Below are 27,730 nucleotides of genomic sequence, written 5' to 3' on the forward strand. Positions count from 1 at the left end.
CGTTTTGGATGGTCAATCATCGCCTACCTCGAACAATAGGTTTTTGTTTTTCTCTCATTCTTTCAGCTTTTTTTTCTCTCTCTTTTAAATCTCCCTCACTACCACACAAATTTGTGGATCTGTGGTTGCACCGTTCTTTTAGTTTCCACCGATTCTATTGTGGGTGAGAGTTTAGTGAGTTTCTCTTTGACTTTCTTGTTTTCTCTTGAATACCTACTAAGATTTTGGCCTAATCTTGAACTACCTATAATGTATGGATTATAGATTTGAGGTTTGGAAGATTTTTGAGTTTGGAAGCAGACTATTCTACAGTATTAAAGATTGCTTCAAGTGTTTTGACAAGTTCTTAAGATTTTATAAACTTTTTAGATTCTTTATTAAGGCTGGAAATTGGGTCATGACCCCTAAATATTGTGTTTGGATACACTTGATTGGAGTTGTGTCCTTTCACTGGAAGAAAACACCAGGTATCATTCAGCACCTCAGAGCTCCAACTACTACAAGTGTTGATCTCTTTTTCTATAGATTTTTGGCTGAATATACCTTGTCTTGTATGTGTTTAATGTAGCTTTGTGTGCATAGGTATTATGAACGCCTATAGTTGGAGACCATAGAAATTGGAAACCATTTCATTCTAATTCCCACAAGAATCAAGGAAAGAAATAATTCCTCCCTTTTGGTATTGACTTTGAAATTGGAAGTATTGCAAAAAATAACCCTCACCTACACCTTCATTGTAAGCAACTGACTTTACCAGATGTCTTTTTTGCACTGTTTAATGAATCTAAAAAAAGCCTTGGACAATTGCAGCTCCTCTATTAAAAAAAAAAGTTTTCTTTTGATTTATTTATTTAGTGCAAATGAACTATTTGATTGTGGTTTTATATAATGTTTTGTTCAAAATTCTATACTGCATGTTGTATCTAGTTTTTAGATGGTGCTAAGCTCAAAGCTCTAGTCACTAATGCAAAGTTAAAGAATCTTTTATTGTTCCCTTTCTTGTTTTTAACTATTTTTGCTTATACTACTTGTTCATTTACAAGTATTGTGATTGTTTCGCCGCTGGGATGTATTGTCTTAAGTCTTGTTCTTGTCAAATGTTCTTTAGCAACCCTGAGGATGTAAATATTGTTTTCCAGACATTTCTATAATAATAGTTTTTCTATCCATTTTTCCTTCATGTCCAAGAAAGCACTCCATATTTCATCTATTGTTCTTGTAGGTTCTTGAATATATGTACTGGAAGAGTTTTATAGGGGAATGAGAATAATCAAAATTCTTGACATTGTAAGCCTCTATTTTGTTTGTTTGTTTGTTGAGAGGGAGAATTCTTTGGCATTATAAGAATTTAAGAGAATTGTGTCTGTTTCAAGAAAACTCCTACTTCCTTAGTTATACTCCTACAAGTTTAAGTTTAGTTCATATTGATTGAAGTTGCCTCACATTTGTGTTCTCTCAATCTCTTCCTCTGCCATCCTCTGCCATAATATGATGTATATTGAAACACTTCTTGTAGGTTGGTCTTGGAATTCAAAATAAGGTAGTTTGGTTATCCATTATATCATCTCCCTCACCTTCATAATCTATTGATTTCAAAAGAAGGTAATTTGGTTATCCATTATGCTGTCAGCAAAATAGTTTATATTCATTTTATTGGATATTTAGTGTTGAGAGGACCATTTGCTTTTCTACTTGAATGTCTCTTCATTAAGAGTGTGTACTTGTGATATGACATGTTTTTTGATGTTTTGCCTATTAGTTAATTCTACTGTAGGAAAATAGCATTCATTTGTAGTATCAATTGGGTCTAGAGGGCGTTGGACTAGTGTAGTTGGCTAGAGAACAGTTCTTAAAGGTGTTTTTCTGCTTGAATGTCTCTTTGTTCTTGTTTTCTATCCCTAATACTTGCCTGTGGATTTTTTTTATTTTTTAGTTTCTATATTGTTTAATTGTAGAGAAAAGACATTAAGAAAGAGGCAAAATGGGTATGTTTCTATAGTAAACAATTTGAACAAGTGGAAGAAGAAAGAGGCAAAATGAGTATTTGGGTTTTTTTACTTCAATATTTTTGTTCTAGTTTAGTACATGAGTATGTTTATTTCAAGTTATAACTTATCATTTTGCGATGTTAGTTTAATAATTTTATGTGTATATATAATTTTGGGGGAGGCTTCTTCAGATATTCTTCACGTAGGGTAGTGTAGGGATTTGTGGAGTCATTTCGTAATTTTTGAGAAATAGAAGTGCTATGTAATTGTTTCTATTATTGATTCAGAAGAATTTATGAACTTGAAGAAGCAAAAAATTTAATCTCTCAATATGGTTTCTATTTTTATTTTTTCATCAAAAGATAGTATTGCTTTATAAATGTATGACAGTAATACCTTGAAACTCATAGTGAATACATCCCAAATTATGAATGAGAATGGTTAACTTATAGATTATATGGCCTTACCTAGTTGCAATGCTTCTTCTTCTTTTTCTCTCTTAAGCATATGGAGTCTAGGATAACCCCTACCTCTAACCTGGTAGTCTAAGTTCCTGGAAAGAGAAATAAGTTGAATTATTATGTAAATATAGTTCTGTTGAGAGAAGATTGTTGTTTGAATATTGTTGGAAGTGCATTTCATTGAACAGGTGTTAAAGTAAAAATTTTCTGTATTGTTGTGATAGTGCTGTCATGTTGCCAAATTTTTTCTAAAACATAAGAGTTATAAAGTTAGTTGTAGGTTAAAATATGGTAATGTTCTTTAGTTTAGCATTGAAATTTGGGATCATTACAATGACAATTGTGCAGCTATGGTAGTTGTTTATGGGTTGAGTTCATTTCTTTCGTTATTTATAAATTGCTTATATTAATGCAACTTATATTTGTTTGTTTATAAACTCTCATATGATATTGCTCGCACGAGTACAGGAAGGTTCTGGATAGAGGGCATAACAAATTCATCCATAGAATAGAGAAAAGAATAACAAGTTTTGTATTCATTCCTTTTGGTAAGTTTGTATAAATATAGTTTCCATACTTCATGTAATTTCTTTTAATATGATTCATTTATTTTTAAATTATCTTTGATTTTATATACTTAAGCAAGTATGTCTTCTTTGCAGATTTTTTGGGATAGTAATGACACTCAAAAGTAGACAACCAGCTCTTTCAATTTTTAGTTAATTTTTTGTATTTGTTGAAAGTTAAGTTGTATATACAAAAGCAATTAAGATTTTATTTTGGGAATTTTTTTTTTATATGTAAGCAGCCAACTACTGCTTTGTAAGTATAAATTTTATTATTCTTTTTGGGAGCTAACTATTATTCGTACTTTTGTGAGAAGACTTAGATTTAAATTTTTGTGTTTGTTAAGATCTTAATACATAAAAACAATTATTGTTTGTGGATAAATTATTATAATGTCGTATTTAACTTTTTGACCGACATTAAAAATGGATTCGACAATAGAATTAAAAAAAAACAGACAATAATTTAAAAAAAATGGACAGGGATTCTGAGCTTCAATGTCAGTTTAAAACCGACATTAAAGATAGTGTTATAAAAGGTCTTTAATGTCGGTATTAAACCGACAATGAAGAGGGTATACAATGTCGGTTTAAAATCGACATTAAAGACCTTCTATAACACTATCTTTAATGTCGGTTGTTAACCGACATTAAAGCCCAGAATTCTTGTACTGCTCGAACAATACATGAATAATTAATCAAACTCTTTAATTAAATTATTCATCATATGTTAACTGTCGGGCACTCCAATAAAGACCGATACCTGCACTCTTCGCACTACAGATATATTTCAGTGTCCATTTGATATAACTAATCAATAGTACGATGCCCCTTCACAAATTGCTCGTAAGTACAGCTAGGTCAAAACTATCGTTTTGCCCCTATAGTTACATCTAACTCCTTATACACCACTGATCCCTTTAATAAACAATAGATCATAGTCCAATTATGACTAAACTCCTCTTGGGCCAGAAGAGGGTGTAGCACTACATTGTTTAAGCCCCAGAATCAGCTCTTAAAGGAACAATTTATCTACTTACCTCGACCTCGGGGAAGGAGTGAATTCTTTCTTGTGTAGCTGTGTTCTCAACTTCCCAAACAGACGAATTCCCAAAATGGTAGGCTTGTTGAGTCGGCGATCTGGCCACTCTCACCCATACAAATCAAAGGACCACCCTTATAGGTAAGAATTCAAAACTCACTTAGGATTCAGGTCATGTTATCTATGGTCATCCTGGTGAAATGTAAGTCTCTATTATGAACGACGTTATATAATGAGACTAAACATTTCATAGTCCGGTCTTATATAAACTCCTTTGTATAGAATATTTCTGCTCACATGTCTATATATGAATGATCAGGATTAGATCATTTGTAGCACTTTACAACAATTGTAACACCTACAAAGTGGGTCATACTCGTAGTGTCACCAGGATAATGTACCTAGCCTTATCTATCTACTACAAACCATTTAGGTTATCACTTAAACATGATCCACCCGTATGTCTTTACATACATGTTTAAGCTACAAGATAACCTATGATGTTAGTTTATTGGTTTGTGGTTAATGCAACTAAAATATGGAATAAAATATCATATATTTTATTAAATAGACAATGAGTTTGTTCAATAACATTTATAAACTATAGAACCCTACGAGATTTAGGGAATTAACCCCAAAAATCTCCCATTTGACCAAAAGCTAGTGGGGTGTATAATATAATCAAAATACAAAGTACACAAATAATAAACTAGGGCATAACACGCGCCCAGTACAAATCTCCCACTTGCCCTAGTCTAGACGTGGCCTGTCCCATAGATCCATACTTTGCAGGTGACCCTCAAACATCTTAGTCGTGAGGGCCTTTGTAAACGAATCAGCAATGTTATGCTCCAGAGCTATCTGCGTGACAATCGCGTCCCCTCGATGCACAATCTCTTGGATGAGATGATACTTTCGCTCTATATGTTTCCCACGCTTGTGACTCTTAAGTTCTTGGGAATTAATTACAGCACGACTATTATCACAATAAAGTGTGATGAGCTTTAACATTCTGGAACAACTTCCAGATCAGTCAAGAATTTTCTGAGCCAAACAGCTTCCTTAGTAGCTTCACAAGCCGCTACATACTCAGTCTCCATGGTGGAGTCAGCAATGTACCCTTGCTTGGTGCTTCTCCATACTACTGCCTCTCCGTTAAGAGTAAACACTGATCCTGATGTGGATTTCCTAGAATCCTTATCAGTCTGAAAATCAGAGTCTGTATATCTCGTAAGGATCAAATCCTTAGAACCATACACGAGCATGTAGTCCCTCGTTTTCTCCATAGATACTTGAGGAAGTTTTTAACGGCGATCCAGTGATCTAATCCTGGATTATATTGATATCTACTGACTATCCCTACTGCATAACAGATGTCTAGGTCTAATACATAACATCGCATACATCAGACTACCCACAACCGAAGCATAGGGGATCCGTCTCATTTCCTCAACCTCCTGAGGTGTCTTAGGACACTGTTTCTTAGACAATATAACTCCGTAGCTGAAAGGCACTAAGCCCCTCTTAGAGTTCTATATTGAATATTTGAAAAGCATTTTGTCAATAACCAAATCGTTCACATGAAGAAATGTAAGTGGTGGTATCCTATACAAAGAGTTGTATAAGACTGGACCATGAAATGTTTTATCTCTCTTTATAACACCGTTGATTGAAGAGACTAACATTTCATAGGATGACCATAGGTGACTCGATTTCAATCCTGAGTGAGTTACGGACTTCTGTCTATGAAGACAATCATTTGATTATTATGGGTGAGAGTGGCCCATGTCGCTGACTCAATAAGCCTACTATTTTAGGGATTTTTCCAAGTAGGGAGTTGGGAACAGAGCTACACAAGATGAAGTTCGCACTTTCTTGCTTTCAGAGAAAGTAGGTGAATTGCCCTCTTAAGTGCTGACTCCAGGTCTTAAACAAGGGGCCCCTCCCTTTCATTAGCCCGAGAGGAATTTCTTTATTGTAGGACCGTAAACAGGTTGTTCATTAGAGGATCAGTGGGACTTAAGGAGATGTAATTACAGGGGTAAAACGGTAATTTTAACCCAACTGTAATTACGAGAAATTCGTGAAGGATCGACTGATTGATGACTGGTTACATCTATGGACACATAAATATATCTACAGTGTGAAGAATGTAGTTGTGGGTCTTTAATTGAGTGTTCCACAGTTAATGAATGTTGATTAATTTGATTAAAAAATTTAATTAATTTAATCTTGAATCATTGAAGCTTTTTGTAAGTCCATTAGATCCTCCTACTAGCTCACTAAGGGTTAAAACAAGGATCAATTAATTTTGGAAGAATTTGAATTGCTTAAATTACTCAACAGAATTTTCATATTAATATGAGTAATATGAAGTATAATATATGGTGATACATCATAGTATATAGTTATTTATAAATTCGATTCATAATTAAAACTATAATATGAAAGAATGATATTTGAATAAGAATATATTAAATTAATATGAATTAGATTCATATTAAACTTGATATGAATAAGATTCATATTAAAACTATAGGTTAAGAGAGAAATTTGCATTTTTATGATTTAAATGCAAGGTTAAATAAATATATGATATTTATTGATTAACTAATAGTTAATTTATTGATCAATTAATTATTATTTATTTAATTATTTATTATATATTAAATATTATTTAATATATATTTTTTAGTAAATATATTAATTAATTTAAAATAAAATAACTCCCTTACAATTATGCAGGGGAATGGGGAATGGGTGTGAGGGGGTTATTTCCCCTTACGTTAGTTTCTGTGTTTTATATAGAAACAAAAAATAAGTTTGGATCTCTGAAAAAAAAATCTTATCTCTCTGCATTTTTTGCCTCTCTCTATCTCTCAGAGAATTTTATTTCTCTCAAAAGTTCTCTACTCCTTGCCAAAATGAAAGATCCCACCATCTTTGTGTTGGGATTGGTGTCTTAATTCTCCTGGTGATCTCGTAGTTTGTAAACATTTTTATTAATAAAATAAATGTTATTTTATTTGCATTTACTCATATCCAATAAACTAAGATCCATGGTTATTTCATGTAACTTAAGCATGTATGTGAGACATACAAGTGGATCATGCCTTAAGTAATAATATAAATGGTATGTAATATGAGGATAAGTGAGGGATACCTTATCCTGGTGACACTATGGATATAACTCGCTTTGTAGATATTTACAAGTGTTGTAAAGTGCTACAAATGGTCTGATCCTGACCATTCATGTGGAGACATGCAAATGGAGGTATCCTATACAAAGAGTTTGTATAAGACCGGACCACGGGATGATTAGTCTCTTTATATAACGCCGTTGATAATTGAAACTTACATTTCACTAAAATGACCATAGGTGACATGACCTTAATCCTGAGTGAGTTGAGAACTCCTGCCTATGAGGACAGTTCTTTGATTAGTATAGGTGAGAGTGACCAGATCGCCAACTCAACAAGCCTATCTTTTTGGGGATTTGTCCGATTGGGGAGCTGGAAACTCAGCTACACAAGACGGAATTCACTCCTTCCCCTAAGCAGGGGTAAGTAGATAAATTGCTCTCTTAAGGGTTGATTCTAGGTCTTGAACATAGTGGCCACACCCTCTCTTTGGAAGATAGAACTCAGTCATAGTAAGACTATGACTTATTGTTCATTAGAGGAATCAGTGGTAATTAAAGAGTTAGATGTAACTACAGGGGCAAAACGGTAAATTGGCCTAATTGTACTTATGAGCGATTTGTGAAGGGTCATTGCACTATTGACTGGTTATATGAACACAAAAATATATCGTAGTGAGAAGAGTGCAGCTGTCGGTCTTTAGTGGAGTGACCACAGTTAACTAATGATGAATCTCGTGACTAAAAAGTTTAGTCAGTTATTCACATACTGTTGGAGCTTCAAGCTACAGGTCATGAGATCCCTTTGGTAGCTCAATGGGTTCAAGTTGAGAATCAGATTTTGGGTTAGTTTGAAGTGTTCAAATTAACAAGAGGAAATTCAATTATACGTGATATAATTGGTGTGATGTATTAGATACATTAATTGGAGGAATTAATATAAATATGATTTATATTAAGTACTATAAAATAGAAAAAGAACTATGATTTATATGTTTCATATGATGAAATATTAAAACTATAGATTATAAATATAATATGATAAGTTGGTTGTCATTTTTATATATAATATATTAATTATATGATAATTAATTCTTTTTCTCTAATAACCGTATTGAGTGGGAGGTTATTGAAAGTTTTATGGTAATCGTGAGATAAAAGGAAAATGGTTGCCAAAATTAGAAGTTGATTCAATTAGAAAAATTCTCACAGAAAAAGGCTATCAAGTAAAAAGAGTTTTTACTAAGCGATAGCCGTTGAGAGCATACACGATCGTTAAGAGTTGACTATACGATAGTTACTCGTTGATCGTTGCTACATGATCGAGTAGCAAAGTCTATACGATAGGCTTCCGTTTACTAAACGATCGAGTACATTATCTATATGATAGACAGTGTTCATATCTCCCACTTACTTGATCGTCTACTCATTCGTATACCTTCTGTCTTCCTCAATCCAAGATCATACAGAGCCCACAACTCCTGGATTCTCACATCGAGAATACCAAGGTAACACTTGTGGTGGTGTTCTAACTCCGTTCGTGGATTGAGTTGGACTCGATTGGGATCGAGGAGCATTCAGACGTTCGTGGAGGTCGTGTTTTGTTTGTTACGTTTGACTGCTTCTTTGGACGCATTGGAAATCGATCGAGGGATACTTGAAGAAGAGTTCTTCAAAGGTATGCATACTCTATCCCTTGTATTCTCTTGTAGTATGCTGTAATTTCTGAATACTATAATCTGTATGTTTTCGGTTAGACTGTAATTGATTGTGTTAATTCTGAAAGGGATTTGGAACAATCTACTTTCGCTATTCATGGAGATCTCTGTTGTGATTTCCTTCACCTTGATCCTCTCGGAGACATAGAAGGGTTGCCTACTGGTGGTGTCTTGCCATTCAAATTGTTGGGAGATCGTGCAGAGGTTTTTCTTGAAGAATTGGCTTTCAAAAGTATTTTTTTCTAAACTATAGAAAATTCATGCTTACCTTTTAATTCTGTCAAATCAATCTTGATTTCCCATTCTAATTCAAAGATAAAAGTGATTACATACTTCCACATTGGAATTCAATCTCTTCACCTAAGACATTTGAGCAATGTTCTAAAGAAGATGCTTGTGATTCACCTAAGCATCTTTTTGTGTCGTTTAAATATTGGGCTCAGATGAAAGGGAAGTTCAGGTGAAGATACAGGTGCTTGTGTGCCTCTCACAAGGCAATCTGCTCGAACAGGAGGCAGAAAGTCTAATCCTCCTCCAGTTTCATCTGTTCCGTAGGATGGAGTTTCGTTTTACTCAGAAGAGGGTACTCTGTTATGGAAGTATGTTATCCAATGAAATATTCTTGCTGAAAAGAAACTCTCTGATCGAGCTCAAGACTGTTTAAATATTATGGAATAGATTGTAAAAGATGACCTTGTATAAACCGTGTTGAATCTTGGAAACCTCTACTCAAAGCTAGTTGGTGAATTCATTGTCACTCTCTCAAAAAACTTTGATAAGGCTGATTATCCTAACTGCCAAAAGGTTCATGTTAGAGGCCACTGTTTCATTTTTTCTGCTTCTATTATTAATGTGTTTTTGGAAAGAAATGTTCCTTCCAACACTACAGAGCTTCATCCGTCCGTGGAAGAGCTCGTGCTTGAGCTGAGAGGGGGTATTAGAAAGGCTTGACCAAAGAAAGGGAAATTGGCTACTGCAGAGCTTAGTATAAAATATGCTATTCTGCATCAAATAGGGATTGCAAATTGGTGTTCCTCTAAACATCATTCAGGCTTTTCCTTGTCCTCGGCCATTGTCCTCGGCCACCTTGTTGTATCAAATTGGAAAGTCTACTCCATTCAATTATGGGGCGTTTGTTCTGAATCAAATAAAATGACATATTAGATCTCAGACTCTGAAACTTCCTATCTCATATCCTCATCTAATCTGTGGTATATTATTATTCCAAAAACCTGATCTAATCTCTACTAATGAACCTGTGGAACCTCCTCCTGCCATTCTTACCTTGAATCACAAGGTGTTCAAAAGTCTTCATGTGCCTGATATTGCTCCACCACGACTGCTGATATTGAAGATGCTCCTAGTGACTCCATGGTCAACTCTCCGTTTGGACAAAGGTTAATGCATTCCCCGGCTGCTGAAGTCAATACTCTAGATGTGTTATCGCTCAAGCATCCAAAAGGCAAAATGAGGTTTCTGCTCTTCTTCAACTGATGAAAGCCACTGCCTCCTCTACCAGTGGTGCCGGTCCTTCTCAGCAACATTATTGATTCTGTTTGGCATATCTTTTTCAAGACAGGGGGAGATGGTTGTATTGACTGCTATGTTTTGGTTGGTTTGGTTCATGGTTGTGTAGCTGGTGTTGGGCTGATGTTGTCTTGTTTGGCTTGGTTATGAACGATATGTTATCGGTTAATCTAATAACATACTTTGCTTACCAATTCATATGGTTTTCATGGCTTGTTTCAGGGAAAGTTATATTATGTTTTAAAAGCCTTGTTTCCGTCTTAAAAAATAAATTAGCCAAATGAGGAGTTTGTTAGAGATGTGTTATTGGCTATGTATTTGTTTAAAATTTCTAGCTTCTACTTCTTGGGTTGTTTTAGTGTCGTCTCAGAGGATGTTCAACAGGATGCCATTTTTGCCATTTATTTCTTTCCTTATTTAAAGTATCTTGCATATTATTTTTCCTATTTCTTATTGGTAATTTGTCGAATTTGTTTGGGGATATTTTTCTTTTCTTCATTGTGCTATTTAAGGTCAAGAATCATTCGTGCTGCCACATGTACTATTACATGAGATTGTTCATTGTGTTTTATCAGACAGCCTGTTAAATGTTCTTTATATGAAAAGGAAGAGATAATCTTTGTGCTTGGCGGTTCATTCTTTAGTTGTTTGTGCTGTTGGACTTCCAATCTTGCAAAACAATTGTCTAAGGGGAGCCTAAGGTCACACTGATTGAGAAGAGATATTCTTCCTTAGGGGGATCCCAAGGGTTCGTTCATTGAGAATGAGTTCTCCAACTTAGGGGGAGCCTAAGTTCTATCCATGAAGGAGAGTTCACAAGAAGAAGGAAAGATATCATTATAGTGAGAAGAAGTCTTACACACTTAGGAGAACCTAAGTTTTGCTTTACTAATATTCATTTACTTAGGAGGAACCTAAGTTATAGTGAGAGGGAGTCTCACATCTAGGGGAGCCTAGGTGATCAGTTACGTTGGACTCTGTGTCTATGTAATCGTCTTTATTTTACAGATAATTACAATGTTGTAATTGCTTGACTTTTTCATATTAGTGAATTATCTTTCCTACACACACTACCCTCAAACGTAGTTGGATCATCACCGAGCTAGGTTACCAATCTCTGTGTGCTCATTCTTGATTTTACTGTTTGTTATTCTATTGTTGTCTCAAAAATTGTTAAGACGACTTGTGTGAAATCTATGATATGTGTGACGAGTCATCTTTAAAATTTCAATCCACAGAAATGTCTATGTACATGTAAAAAAATGTCTAACAATGAATAAGATTAAATACATCACAGAAATTAGGGTTGTCATTAAGAGTCTCACTAGAGGTGGTCTTTAAAGTTAGTGGGCCAAACGTTGAGTTAGTAATCTCAACTCAACTCATGTTGGTGAACCAAACACAGTGGCAGATTTAGATTTTTTTTTACAGGAGACTTTATATAATTTAGTAAAAGTAAATGTAATAAGTGGGACATAAACTTGGGTCTAGAAGGGGCTGGAAGACAGATTTATCATTAGGCTAGCTAGTAGTTTTGATACACCAATTATATATATATATATATACATACATACATTATAAAGAGCATAAAGTTGAGGGGGGCTCGACCCCCTCCTCGTTCCCCTTCTGGGCCCATACTAAATTTTCTTCTGGCCAAACACCCCCCTCCCAAGGCATTGCATGCCCTCAAGAAATCGCCAGACCTTCGAGAGTTTTGATTGGCCAATTTATGCCAACGATATTGAAACTTGCCCCAACAAGAGACCTCAGGAATCATAGATAATCCAACGACGCCCCCTGCCATTCTTTCATATTTTTTAACTATCTTTTAGTTTGACACTTTGTATTTAGGCATACACCCCAATTTTTCAAAACTTCTTGAAAGGAATGTGTTATTACAAGCAGTGAAAAACAACTTCAAAGGTTGTTGAATCAGTTATACAAGACTGTCTATAAATACTTTTGTAATCATATTTGTACATTCAAGAGAGAGAAATTACATCTAGAGATAAAAACTAGACAGAGACTTATCTTTGTATAACTCTTGTAGCTCCCCATCTGTAATAATCAGCTTTTCTCTATGGATGTAGGCAAATTTTGGCCGAACCATGTAAACCTTCTGTGTTCCTTCTTCTTCCCTTCATCTTCTTTATCTTCTTGCTCGTATTCCTTAGCTCCTCAACAATCTTGCAGAATTTCGATAGCATTTTTGCATTGTTCTTTTGCTTTCCTCTCTCGGTATTTTCTGCAAGAAAAGAAAATTGTGTTAGTCATTAAAATTCTTCCTTTTCTGTGAGTGCTCAAAATTAATCAGGGTTGTTAACGTGTGTGGTGAAGATTCTTCTTCACGAGGATTGTGCTTTTAGCACATAGAATCGATTTCCAGCTGAAAACAAGTTAGTGGTATTTGTCTATTCGGGCCAGACTTTTTAGTTTGCAAAAGCCCAAATTGTTTTTCTTTTGCATTTGTTTTCAAAGCCCATCAATGCAAAAAGTGGTATCAGAGCCTGCAAGAAAACTTCAAGATTACTCAAAGATTCATAAAGAAAGTACATCTTGGAGCAAAATTAAAAGGGAAAGAAATGGCTGTAGCAAGATATGATATTGAAAAGTTCGATGGGAAAGGAGACTTTGGCTTATGGAAAGCCAAGATCAAGGCAATTTTGGGGCAACAAAGGGCTCATAATGCCCTTGAAGATCCAACCAAGCTATCTACTACAGCAACAGAAGAAGAGGAGGAGAATATGGAGCTAATTGCTCATGACACACTTGTTCTTAATTTGTCAGATGGTGTATTAAGATAAGTAATCGACCAAGAAACCGCATTCAAGATGTGGACTAAGTTGAATGAGCTGTACGAGACAAAGAATCTACCTAACAAGTTTTTCCTGAGGGAAAGGTTTTTTACCTTCAAAATGAGTTCTTCAAAATATTTAACAGAAAACTTGGATGACTTCAAGAGGATTACTACTGAATTTAAGACTCAAGGTAAAGAGATTGGGGTTGATAATGAAGCTTTTGTGCTTCTTAACTCACTTCTGGATTCCTATAAGGATGTCAAGACTACTCTAAAGTATGGTAGAGACTTTTTAACAACTGATATTATCATTTCAGCCCTTAAAATCAGAGAGATGGAGCTCTTAACCAACAAAGAAGATAAACCCAGTGTTGAGGGTTTATTTGTTAAAGGGAAGCCTAAACAAAGTAATAAGGAAAAAGGGAAACAAAACTCAACAGAAGGAGGCAAAGAAAAAACCAAGGTTACATGTAAATATTGCAAAAAATTGGGACATCTAATCAAGGATTGTAGAACCTTGAAATGGAAAAATGAGCAGAAGAATAAGCAATCACAGCCTCAACAGAAAAACCAGCAAAGTCAGTCAAGAGAAGCCTCAGTTTGTGAGGATTCCTACTTCTATTCAGATGCCCTAGCTACATCAAATTTAAAGGTAGATGAAGGATCAAATAAGAATCTAGATTGGGTTCTAGACTCAGGGTGTTCCTTTCATATGACACCCCCCAAAAGACTGGTTCAACACATGTAGAGATCTGGATGGAGGCTCAGTATACATGGGTAATAATAACTCATGACCAGTGGTTGGTATTGGTTTTGTATTACTCAAGCTTGAAGATGGATCGTCAAATTACTAAGAAATGTTAGACATGTGCCTAAGTTGAAGAGAAATTTGATTTCACTAAGCATGCTTAACTCAATCGGCTGTGAATATAGAGGAAAGGAAGACTATTGTGAAGTTTTGAAGAACAGTAAGCCTATTTTGAGAGGGATTAAGATAAATGGGGTCTATGTTGTTTAAGAAGTTCAAAAACTGCATTCAGCCTTGGTTGTGACTCAGAAACAGCCTACTGAAGGAGATCTTTGGCACAAAAGACTTTCACATATTAGTGCCAAAGGTCTACAAGCTCTTGCCAATCAGGGAATTCTACCTAAGGGAATTCATCAAAGCCTATCCTTCTGTGAACATTGTGTGATAAGCAAAGCTACAAGGCAGAGTTTTGTAAAGGCTCAGCATACAACCAAGGCCATCCTTGATTATGTGCATTTGGATTTATGCGGTCCTTCACCTTTCCAATCTTTGAGTGGAGGCAGGTATTTTTTAACCTTTGTGGATGATTATTCTAGAAAATATTGGATATTTTTCCTTAAATCTAAGGACTTATTGTTTGATAAATTCAAAGAATGGAAGACTATGGTTGAAAAATTGTCTAATAGTCAAATAAAATGTCTAAGAACTGATAATGGGCTTGAGTTCTATGCAGAAGATTTTAATGTTTTTTTGTAGACAGCAGGGGATTATTAGACACAAGACTGTTAGGTATATACCTCATCAAAATGGGGTGGCAAAGAGATTGAATAGAACAATTATGGAAAGAGTTAGAAGCCTACTGTCTGATGTTATTCTTCCTAAGAAGTTTTGGACTGAGGCAATATCTTACAATGTCTATACTCTTAATAGATGCCCTCATGCCTCACTTGATTTACTAACTCCTGAAGAAAAGTGAACCAAATAATCTCCAAACCTAAATAATATAAGGGTGTTTGGTTGCACAGGATTTGTTCAACAGAACAAGGGGAAGTTGGCTGCCCGAGCTGTGAAATGTTTTTGGGTTTCACAGAAGAAGTGAAGGGTTTTAGAATGTGGCATCCTACAGAAAAGAGGTGTATTACTAGTAGAGATATTGTTTTCAGGGAGACTGAGATGTTTATGCAAGGATTTACTCAAAGTGTTACAACACCTCAAAGGGAGAATGATACAATTGAGGTGGAGTAAGTTCTTAACCTTATCACTGATCCTTCAAGCTCAGAATCACATTTTGATCAACTACCTCATCATGAAGAAGAAGTAGAAGACATTATTTCTGATCCAGAGCAAGAAGAACCAGATTTAAGGGGGTATAACCTAGTAAGAGATAGGCAAAGAAAAACTATTGTGCCACCTTCAAGATATGATGACTATAACAATTTAACTCTAAATGCCTCAAACCTATATAATGAAGCAGAACCCTCAACCTTTGAAGAAGTAGTAAGCTGTCCTAAAGCTAAATTGTGGATAGAAGTAATGAATGAAGAAGTTGATTCACTTGTCAGAAATAACACTTGGGAGTTGACACTTTTGCCCAAAGACTAGGTATTGACTTTAATGAGATATTTTCTCCTGTGGTCAAGCAAACTTCTATCAGACTCTTACTTTCTATTGTGGCTCAAAATGATCTAGAGTTGGAGCAACTTGATGTTAAAACAACTTTCTTACATAGTTTCCTAGATGAAGTCATTTACATGAGTCAACCTAAAGGGTATGAAGTCAGAGGGAAAGAAGACCATGTTTGCTTATTTAAAAGGTCAATCTATGGCCTTAAACAATCCCCTAAGTGTTGGAACAGAAGATTCAGTGACTTTATACATAAGAATGGCTTTATCAAGAGATCCTATGATAGCCGTGTTTATATAAACACTCACACCTACACTCATCATATCTATTTGCTACTCTATGTGGATGATATGTTGTTATCAGGAACAACTATGCAAGATTTGAATAAAGCCAAAGATCTACTCAAGTCAGAATTTGAAATGAAAGACATGGGCAATGCAAAAAAAATATTAGGCATTGATATAATCAGAAACAGAAAATCATGCATACTTAGCATTGATCAGTCTCAATATTGTCAGAAGCTACTAAAAAAATATCATATGACAGAGGCTAAATCAGTTTGTACTCCTATTGCTAATCATTTCAAACTCTCAGCAGAAAATTCACCTAAAGAATCTGACATTGAACATTTGATGGTAATGTCAACTATTCCCTATTCCCAAGTTGTGGGAAGTTTAATGTACCTAATGGTGTCTACAAGGCCGGATATTGCTTATGCTACAAGTCTGGTAAGTAGGTACATGGCTAATCCGGGAAAGAGGCATTGGGAGGCAACCAAATGGATAATGAGGTATCTTAAAGGCACTATAAGTGCTAAACTACTATATCAACAGCTATCAGACAGAGAACCAGAATTAGTAGGGTATGTTGACTCTGACTATGCTGGAGACCTAGACAACAGGCAATCCTTATCAGGTTATATTTTCCTATATGGAAGGTGTGTTCTAAGTTGGAAGGCTACATTACAGTCAGTAGTAGCCCTCTCCACTACTGAAGCAGAGTTCATTGCACTTTCAGAAGCAGTAAAGGAGGGATTATGGCTAAAGGGACTCCTACGTGATTTTTGGGATCAAACAAGATACAGTAAAGATATTTTGTGATAATCAAAGTACTATACACTTATCTAAGCATCCAAAATATCACAACAAAACAAAGCACATAGACGTGAAATATCATTTCATACAAGAACAGATTGAAAATAAGCAGATCGAAGTGTTGAAAGTACATAGCTCAGAGAATGCTTCCGATATGTTAATCAAGACTGTCACTCAGCTCAAACTTAAAAAATGCCTCGATATTATAGGGTTTGAGTTGAGAGACAAGGGTTAAAGAAGAAGAGAGTCAGTAAAGAAAAGTTGAAGAAACAACTTGAAGTTTTCTGTCAAGGTGGAGATTGTTATTACAAGCAGTGAAAACAACTTCAAAGGTTGTTGAATCAGTTATACAAGACTGTCTATAAATACTTTTGTAATCATACTTGTACATTCAAGAGAAAAAAATTACATCTAGAGATAAAAACTAGACAGAGACTTATCTTTGTATAACCCTTATAGCTCCCCATCTGTAATAATCAGCTTCTCTTCGTGATGTAGGCAAATTTTGGCCGAACCACGTAAACCTTCTGTGTTCCTTCTTTTTCCCTTCATCTTCTTTATCTTCTTGCTCATATTCCTCAGCTCCTCAACAATCTTGTAGAATTTCGACAACATTTTTGCATTGTTCTTTTTCTTTCCTCTCTCGGTATTTTCTGCAAGAAAAGAAAATTGTGTTAGTCATTAAAATTCTTCCTTTTCTGTGAGTGCTCAAGATTAATCAGGGTCGTCAACGTGTGTGGTGAAGATTCTTCTTCACGAGGATTGTGCTTTTAGCACATAGAATCGATTTCCAGCTGAAAACAAGTAAGTGGTATTTGTCTATTCGGGCCAGACTTTTTAGTTTGCAAATGCCCAAATTGTTTTTCCTTTTGCTTTTGTTTTCAAAGCCCATCAGTGCAACATAATGCATTTGAGAGGGAAAAAAAAATGAAAGAATGCAAGCTAAATCGAGAGCTTTGATTTGTGGAAGCAAGGAAAATAAAAAAGAAATAAATGTTTTTTTTAGACAATATACTGTTTGAAGGTTGATAATACATGTTTATACTAGTTAAAGTATACTCATTTTGGTACTTGACATAAATGAATGATTGTTGGAGGAATATAATTTTTATCCTTAAAGGTTATAAATTTATTGAGCAATAATGGTATTTTATTCGTGTCTTCTTATTAATTGGTTTTGGTATTTATTATGATTATATTTAAAATTTTAAATAAATATTAAAAATTAAAACAAAGTTATGTAGTTACCAATAGTAGAGAAAAAAAGTGAAAGACCTTTTAAATCTATTTAGAGACTAATAATGCACATCTTGAACTCCTTAAGACTAGACAACATTGTGCCTCCAAATTACCACTTATAAGATTACATATAAACGTTTACGTAGTGAGTTTTTAAACAACTTATTAAATTGAGTGACTAACGTCAAAATGATTTTGCATTAAAAGTTTTTTAAAAAAACAAATTAAGCACTAAATGGACGTTTAGGATAAGAATAAAACTTTAAATAAAAATTAATTAAGGAAAAAATAGTCATTAATTGGAAGAGTCTACATTTAGTTAGGCTGTCAATATATTTGGTAGGAGTCCAGAATTTGTTAATTAATTTCCACCTCAAAACCCCAATGCGTTGAAATGAATCCCTACTTGATTCAAATGAATAATGACAAATTGCATTCCATCATCCCTATATTTTACAAATTATATATATATATATATATATATATAAAAATACTCGGGTTCATCTTTAAATTTGTTCGATAACCACTTCGTTTTTTATTTTTGTTTTTGAAAATTATGTCTATTTACTTAACATTTCTTATAATTTTGTATCTTTCTTAAATACAATAGTTGAATTCTTAGCAAAATTTTGAAACAAAAATAACCTTTTGAAAGCAATTTTTTTTAGTTCTCAAAATTTGGCTTGGTTTTTTAAATTATTGGTAAAGAGTAGATTGATGAAGAAATTTGGAGATGAAAGTAGTGTCCATAAACTTAATTTTCAAAAACAAAAAAAAAAATGAAATGAACTAAGTCTATTTCATCTACATTTTTTTATAATGATTTTGCATATTTTTTAAGTACAATGGTTGAATTCTCAGCCAAATTTCAAAAACAAAAACAACTTTTTGAAAGTTACGTTTTTAGTTCTCAAAATTTGGCTTGGTTTTGATGAAAAGTAGATAACAAAGTAAGAAATTTGGAGGTGAGAGTGGTATCTATAAACTTAATTTTCAAAAACAAATGGGTTACTAAATGGGGCTTTTGTTTTTTATTTTTTATTTTTGAAAATGAATCTTATTTTTCTCTATTTCTTACCATGATTGCATATTTAAGTATCATAGTTGAATTCTTAGTCAAATTCTAAAAATAAGAACAAGTTTTTAAAAACTACTTTTTTAGTTTTGAAATATTAGTTTGGTTTTTTAAACCATTGGTAAAAAATAGATAAGAAATGAAGAAATTTGGAGGTAGAAGTAAGCTTAATTTTCAAAACCAAAAAATCAAATGGTTATCAAACAGAACCATAACATTTCACACCTAACATTCACTGCTATTTTTCCAATTCATATAGTTTCTTGAAAGAGAACAATATTCCAATTTTGTATTTAGTATATCAAGTTACTTTATAAATATTATATGAAGTCATTGCTAATTTTTATATATATATTGAAGTAGGTATATGTTTATCAAAGTATAGGTGAGTCTTTAAATTATGGGCAAACATACCCCATCAAATAACACAAAAATCCATCCACATGCAACATTTATAATAATAAATTTGACGAGCCACATTAAATAATTAATGAACAATTGGTCCACGTCTATCATTTGAAGTAATTTCATTACCTTGTACTCTATTATTTGAACAAATTTAGAAAGGAAAAAAAAAATAGAGTAACGTTAAATGTCAAGAAAAAAAATGTCAATTCTATTTTCATTAATTTGTATTGGGATGAATGTTGTAATTTTTACTCTTTTATTATAGATTTTCAAAATTCATATAATTGATAGATGAAAACTTGAAGAGTTCAAGATGCACACGAGAGGGAAAACAAACCAGATATTGATCGAGAAGATTGAGGAAGAGTAAAAGACAGCATAAAAAAGAAACTCGTATTAAAATGCAAACATGATATCACATAATAAATCCACGATATATTATGAATAAAACTACATCATCTCTCTTAATACAAAGACTTTTGAAATGAAACGAACAGAAAATTGATACGAACTTAATTTATATATACGTGAAAAGTGATAAAAAACGATATTATATGATTTAGATGTAGATATGAAGATGAATGACGAGAGTGAAGAGACAAAAGAGCGCGAAAAAGATGAGAGAATGAAGAAAAATAGAGGTTGCACTTGTTTCGAAGTTTCCAAACTCGATGAATTTTTCGGCGCCATGGACCTGAAACAGAAGGCCTGGAGATAATAGAATGAAGAGAATCACTGCTACAAACACTGGCCCCCAATCCGCCATTGATATCTTCTTCTTGATGTTTTGCTTTCTTAATTTCTTTATCTTTTGCTTTTTCTAAGTCTCTCCTAAATATGATGTTTTATATTTGGCATATCAACCAAACATGACAAAATCTTTCATTTTAAATCAAAACTTTAATTTTCATTATTTTAAATACAATTTGATTGGGGGGTTTCTCTATATATTCTTCATATGAATGGTCCCACCAATATTATTTTTCAATTTTGTCCTTTTTTAAAAAAAATAATCATGTAAAATTGTCAATTTTATCTTTATTGTGTAGTACTTTTTCAATCTTTAGTTAAGACTTTGTTTGAGATTGTATTTTTAGAAAAATCAATTATAAAACGAATAGCTTAGAGTGTTTGGTAAGTAGATACAAAATCATCTCATTTTAGATATATTAATTAAAATAAACTTATAATAAAAAAAAATTTATAATTTAAAATTTTAAATAATTGTTTAGTATAATTGTTTGTTATAGATTAATTTTTAAATATTAAGAAAAATAGTTTTATTTAAAAAAAATGGATATGGTATACTTTTTTTTTAAATGATGTATTTAACTCATAAAAAATAGAAAATAGATTTGATTAAATTAGATTAGATGAGAAATAGATAAATATATAAAATAAATCTTCTTTTTAAAGTATAAAATTGAAAATTAAATATTAATTAAAAGTTCTACCTGATTTTAGGAAAACATGAAAGGTAGATAGTGCTTTTAAAGTTAACAGTGAAATTAAGGTGTTTTTAAAAGTGATTTTAACGAATTTAATTTAAATATGTTTTACCAAACATAAAAAACTGTTGAGATTTTTTTGAAATGACATTTTGACACAGTTAACGCAATGCCAAACGTAGCCTAATTCAAGTCATTTCTTAAGAAAAAATAAGGATTGAAAAATCACTTCTACACAATCTCATTCGGAGGTTAAAGTACACATTTTTTTTCTTAGAATTTGAATTTATTTTCTATTTGATCCTTTTTTAAATTAACAGACTTACGATACTTGATGTTTGAATTTTGTTTTTACTTCGTTTTTGAGGTATTAAATGTGATAGTTTTGATATAAAGTTTAAATTAATTTGATTTTTCTAAACATCGTTTGATTTAAATTTTATAGATACCTAAAAAAACAAAGATGTCTCAGAATAAAGTTGTTAAGAATAAAAAAATGATTGTATTTAATTGTGGATGAGAATTTCATGAACACTATGTACGTATTTAGTTGGAATTAATCATTAAAACTTATATAATTTTGATTTTCAAACAAAAAACAAAGATGAAAATTAATTAATTAATTAATAATTTTAATTAGATAATTAGATATAAAAGTTAACACTATTACGGATTAATTTATAACTAAAATTTATTTATTTAGTAAATATCCTTATTTACATTATTTTAAAATGTTTGCAGTACATCTATAAAAACAAATTAAACTAAAAAAATATACGGATTGTACTAAAATACATATCCAATTAATTAAATTTAATTAATTTAATGTTTAATATATTTACATCTATTGTTTAATGAATTTAATTTACATTATTTTAATGTATTTTACATCTATAAAAAATGAATTAAAACAATTTAATAAATATTGAATTAATTTCAATTAAACTTTAAACATTGTTTTACTAATTTAATCCATGAGAGAAAAAGAAAAAGAAAAGGTCTATTAGAAGAAGAAGAAGAAAAAAAAAAAGGTCACCCACCCAACACGTTTCTTTTCTCGTTTTCTATAAAAGTTAATAAAATAATGAGAAACCAGAAATATAAAGAAAAGAAATATATATATATATATATCAAACTAGCCATTGTTTCTTATTTTTGTTCCCATTTTCAATTAAAAAAACATAAATAAAGGTAATTTTTATTATTTTTACTTATAAAATGCATAAATATATTTAAAAATAAAATATAAAATAATAATTTTGAATATTTTAATTTGAAATTAGAAAGGATAAACAAGTTCCTACCTGCACGAACAACTAATCTAAGTTTGTACTATCAACTTCAAGATCAAATGTTCGAGTTTTACATCTGTCTAGAAAATTTTCTTTTAAAAAAATAATAAAAAACAATAACAATAAATAAATAGTCAATGTGTAAAGTCCCCCTACTATTCTCTAGAATAAGACTGGTCCATTTTGTTCATTAAGAAAATTCAATGAAATAGCTACATTTTAATATTCATTTTATCTACAATTATTATTGCTTAAAAGACTAGCAAGACTTTTAAAGGGAAATTTCATTACTAGTAATCCAAAATGTCCTATTCAATCCTAAAAATAAAATACAAGCATATAATGAATGCTAAATTTAAAATCCAATTAAGATTAAATTGAAATTTGCCAGAGCAATGGTTAAACAATTAGTAATCTTATGTTTAATAAATTTGAATATATCCCAACCCACTGTTATTATTATTTGTAAATTTTAGATTGGAGAAAGGTAATTTTTAGGACATCAATAGAAGAGTGTGGATTTCAATCTTTAATATTAAAGAAAGAAATACATGTGAATTTGATAATTATGTTCACTTAAATGTATGAATTCGATGATTAAATAGACTCCAAGTCAATTCAAGATTCGATCAACATTAGAAGAATTAATTTATGAATAAATATATTTTATTTAAATAATTGAATTTTATGTCAACATAAAATAAATTTGGGTGGTAATTAGTATATTTTTTTTTTCTTTTGTCGAAAGTTCTCAAATTTTGGGGATTTTTTAAAAAAACTTATTATAATTATATAACAGCTTTGAAACTTATTTGATGATGCATCCGAATATGGAACCATTAATTTCTCGTATTTTAAAAATGTGAAGAACAAATTTAATGCATCTTCTAATCGATTTAAATCCTACCATAAATCATGATAAATCACGGCTTCCAACCGATTTAATGCATCTAACATTTTGGTTTAGATTTTTCTTTTTAATATTTTAAAATTTCTCACATTTTGAAAAACAACCAATATTTTATTAATACTTAGGTTAAAAATCAATTTTAGTCCCTAAACTTTGGTAAAAGTAACAATTTAATTTTCAAATTTTGGTTTGTAACAATTTAGTCCCTGAATTTTTAATTTTGTAACTATTTAGTTCTTAAACTTTACCATGTAACAATTTAGTTCTTGTATTTTAAAATTTATAACAATTTAGTCCTTATTGTAAAAATTAGTGTTAATATTTAATGAGATTTTTTTCATAAATAAACCGATGAAGTAATTAGAGACTCAATATTTTTATAAAATAGAAAGTTTACATCATAAAATACTAAAAATTGGTATATAATTTTGACAAATTTTTTACGTTAGAGACTTGTTACAAATTTGAAAGTACAATGATTAAATCGCTACATAATAAAGTTCAAAGACTAGATTGTTATAAAATTAAAAGTATAGGAACTAGATTATTATAAGCCAAAATTCAAAGATTAAATTGTTACTTCCATAAAAATTTAGGGACAAAAGGTATTCTTTTAACCTAAGAGTATAATAACTTTTTGGATAAAAACTTTATTAAAAAAAATCCCTCGAATTTCCGTACTCAAAATTATTGGACATGAGTAAGCTTAGTCTTCTTCCTTTTTGGCTCTTTGAGTTGTTGAATGTTGACGAGTGACAAGTGGCATTTGTTGATTGAAGAGAGAGCCAATGAGATATGAGAGAGGTGGATCTTGAAAGTGAATGATTGAAAAACTATTTAGAATTAAATTGCATTACCATTAGGTGCAGACTAAACTATATCAATCTTTTCGTTCATATCTCAGTCTATCACAAATAAAAAAAAAGTTATAAAAAGAATATTTCTTTCTTAAAAATTTATGACACGATAATTTATGATTGAATACTTGGATGAATTATACAAAGATTAGTACAATTCAAAATACATCAAAATATTATTTTTTTGATATTATATTGGAGTGAGAAAAAGGGACAAGACAACTATAAAAAATGCTTTGCTTGAACGTATGGTTTGGTTCATTGGTCGTACTTAAAAGAGCTAAACACAAATTATTAATTAAGACTTATAAGGTTGATAAGTCTAAACTAGCATATCCATCATCAACAGGTCAACCACCCATTGAGAGAATTAGTCTTTGATGTAATTTTTAAACTTTTCAAACTTTTGCCCTTATCCAATTTATTAACACCTTCCCCCAAGCTGATATTGGTATGTATGATCACAAACATTATATTTTAAATGAATACAACTCATAGAAATTTTGTTAGAAAGATGAGTGCCCTTTATAGAAATGTTAACTCATGAAATTATTGGACATTTGTTAAAATTTGCATATTCTCTAATGAATTTCCTAGTAATTTTAAAGTTGAACTAACAATTAGCTAGATTATGTGAAGAGAATCAAGCTTAATTTTTCCTCTTTATTTGAAATAAAAATCTGTTAAAATTAGGTTGTAACTACTATTTGAAAGCAATTAAAATACAAGTAACCAAAGAGTAATAGGAAATTAAAAACAAAGAGTGTGAGAAAGTAAAAACTCATCCGTATATCTTTTAATTTTCTTCAAGATAGTAAAGTTCGGTCTGCTCCCTTTCTTCTCGTAGATATATGTCTAATTGACCGAACCACGTAATTTCTCGTATCTTCCTCTTCTTCTCCTCACTCTAAATCTTTCAAAATCTGTGTATGTTTGTCTCCATGAATGTTTATAATTCCTTTTGAATTTCTCAATCAAATTCGTTATTGAATGTAATCAAAGTTGGTTTCTGCAATCTACATGTTAGAGAAAACAAGTTAGTGAAAACGTGTAAGGTGAGGTGTTATTCTCAAAATGAAACACGTGTCTTCCATTACAAATTTCATAGTCATTTAGTAAGCCTTTGAGTTATATTCCTTCTTTGATTGCTTTTGAACAGTAATGTACTCAGCTTCGGTAGATGATAGTGCCACTACTAGTTGAAGGGTGACCTTCTAACTAAGTAGATTTCCACCCAGTAGGAATATGTAGCCACTTAGAGACCTTCGTTTATCCCAGCCACTTGCAAAGTCTGAGTCAATGAATCCATAGATTTCACTTTTATCAGCTTGATTTACTTTATAGATCAGACCGATTTCTTGAGTCCCTTTAAGATACCTTAGTATCCATTTTGATGTCTCCCAATGCTTTTTCTCCAAGTTTGTCATATACCTACTCACCAAACTTGTATAATAAGATAGGTCAAGTCTAGTCGAGATAATTAAATACATCAGACTTCCTACTACTTGTAAATAAGAAAATTTTGACATGTAATTGATATGATCAACTTCTTCATTTTAGGGGAATTGGTAGAAGATAGTTTAAAGTGACTAGTTAAAAGGGTTGCCACTGGAGGAATTGCATTTCCAGTGTGAAATCGAGTGATCACTACAACAATTTTGGGCTTCAATGTTGGTTGAATATAGTAGTCTCGGATGTATAATGATGGTTAAAAAAAACAGATCGCCATTGTGTCCGTGAATTCGTTTTTGGAACAAGTTAAAATAGAGAAAACTGAATGATAAACATAAATACCAAGCATGCTGTCAAAATATATAGAGAGGAAAAGGAAGATAAAAAAACTTACCCTTGATGAAAAACACTTCTTCACATTTTCCTTTCCCGGAATCATGAATTCCTCTGCTTCTCACGAACACAACAACAACACAGGACTTGAACACTACCACCAAGCCTTCCTCACTATTCTCAAGGTGATAATCAAGACGGATTTATGAGCTTTTCTTGTTAATTCTGATGAGGAAAAAGAGAAATTTTTTTGTATAGAGTTTCATAGAAATTTTATTGCAGAGAGTTTCACGATTGTGTATCACGTATCCCTTTCTTCACCACTGCCTCTATGATCTTGTATATAAGAAAGGTGATGGGAGTTACTTTCATAACTCTCTTCACCACGTAAAATAACTCTCAAGGAAGTTATTTTACATTAGAATACTATAATTAAAGCAAACATTATATTATATCTCATATAAGATAAAATATAGTTTACATTGTATCATACATATAATCTAACTTTACATTATCTTGTATAACCTATAGTTTTAATATGGATCATATTCACATTAATTTTTAACCTATAGTTTTTATATGAATCTCATTCATATAATTAACATTTGAATCATATTCAAATATTTATCTCTCTCATTAAACTTTATATTATAATGTATTCATATACATTATACTAATTGTATCTCATACAATTAATTCCCTTTAATTAATTTGAACAATTCAAATTAATCCAAAATTAAATTGATTCTCATTTAACTCTTATTGAGCTAAAAGGGACCTTATGAACCTATAAATTATAAGCTCCAATGATACGAGATTAATTAATTAAACTCTTTAATTAAATTAATCAACATTCGTTAACTTTGGTCACTACACTAAAGATCGACAATTGCACTCTTTGCACTATAGATATATTTCTGTGTTCATTGGATATAACCAATTAATAGTAAATTGACTCTTCGCAATTACTTGTAGCTACAGCTGGGTCAAAATTACATTTTACCCCTATAGTTACGTCTAACTCCTTAGTACCATCGATCTCTCTAATGAACAATTAGTTATAGTTCAACTATAAACTAGATCCCTCTCATGCCAGCGAGAGGGTGAGGTGTCTCATTGCTTGAGACCTAGAATTAGCCTTTAAAGGAGCAATTCCTCTACTTACCCTAACAACGGAAAGAAGTGAATTCCATCTTGTAGCTGTGTTCCCAGATCTCTACTTGGATAAATCCCAAAATAGTAGGCATATTGAGTCGAGAAATTTGGCCACTCTCACTCATGCATATCAAAGGATCGCCTCATAGGTAAAAGTTCACAAATCTCTCAGGATTAAGGTCAAGTCACCTATGGTCATCCTAGTGAAATGTAAGCCTATTCAAGTAACGATATTATAAAGAGAGACTAATCATTTCGTGGTCTGGTCTTATACAAACTTTTTGTATAAAATACCCTCACTCACACATCTCCACATAAATGATCAGGATAAGATCATTTTTAACACATTACAACAATTGTAACAATTACGAAGTGAGTCATATTCGTAGTATTGTCAGGATAAGTTGCCCATCCTTATCCATATTCTACAGACAAATTCAATTTATTACTTAAACATAATCCACTTGTGTGTTCCCACATATATGTTTAAGCTACATTAAATAACCTAGAATCTTAATTTATTGGATTTGAGTTAATGCACACTAAATGTCAATTAAAATAACACTTTATTTTATTAAATAAATAATTTTTTCTACAAATAATTTACAAACTACGAAATCACGAGATTTGGGGAATCAACCCCAATAGTCACTGGTTTGGCATCAATCATACTAAATCTCTTTAGGATTTTGCTGCAATAATTGCTTTGATTTATAGTTAAGGATCCCTTATTTCTATCCCTGTTGATTTCTATTCCCAAAATCCTCTTGGATTCATTTAGATCCTTCATGTCAAACTTTTCTTTTAATGAAGTTTTAACCCTTTGTAGGTTTGACTTAGTCAACAAGCAACATGTCA

At 31.9% G+C, this 27,730-nt stretch overlaps 1 protein-coding gene and 1 pseudogene across 1 annotated transcript; one reads left to right on the forward strand and one right to left on the reverse strand.

The window, feature by feature from the left end:
• Window positions 1-16,148: 16,148 nt before the first annotated feature.
• Window positions 16,149-16,709, forward strand: LOC150038710 (secreted RxLR effector protein 161 pseudogene; annotated as a pseudogene).
• Window positions 16,710-19,840: 3,131 nt separating this feature from the next.
• LOC120092931 (uncharacterized) lies at window positions 19,841-20,326 on the reverse strand. The gene has a single exon (XM_039051180.2). The coding sequence runs from the start codon at window positions 20,189-20,191 to the stop codon at window positions 19,985-19,987; it is 207 nt and encodes a 68-aa protein (XP_038907108.1). The 5' UTR covers window positions 20,192-20,326; the 3' UTR covers window positions 19,841-19,984.
• Window positions 20,327-27,730: the final 7,404 nt, after the last annotated feature.

This window comes from Benincasa hispida, chromosome 1 (genome assembly GCF_027475165.1).
Source record: "Benincasa hispida cultivar pf3 chromosome 1, pf3_genome.v1.1, whole genome shotgun sequence".
Classification (NCBI taxonomy): Eukaryota; Viridiplantae; Streptophyta; class Magnoliopsida; order Cucurbitales; family Cucurbitaceae; genus Benincasa; species Benincasa hispida.

Coding starts and splice junctions, on each gene's coding strand:
- LOC120092931 (XM_039051180.2), bottom strand. CDS start 20,191: ATGGCGGATTGGGGGCCAGTGTTTGTAGCAGTGATTCTCTTCATTCTA.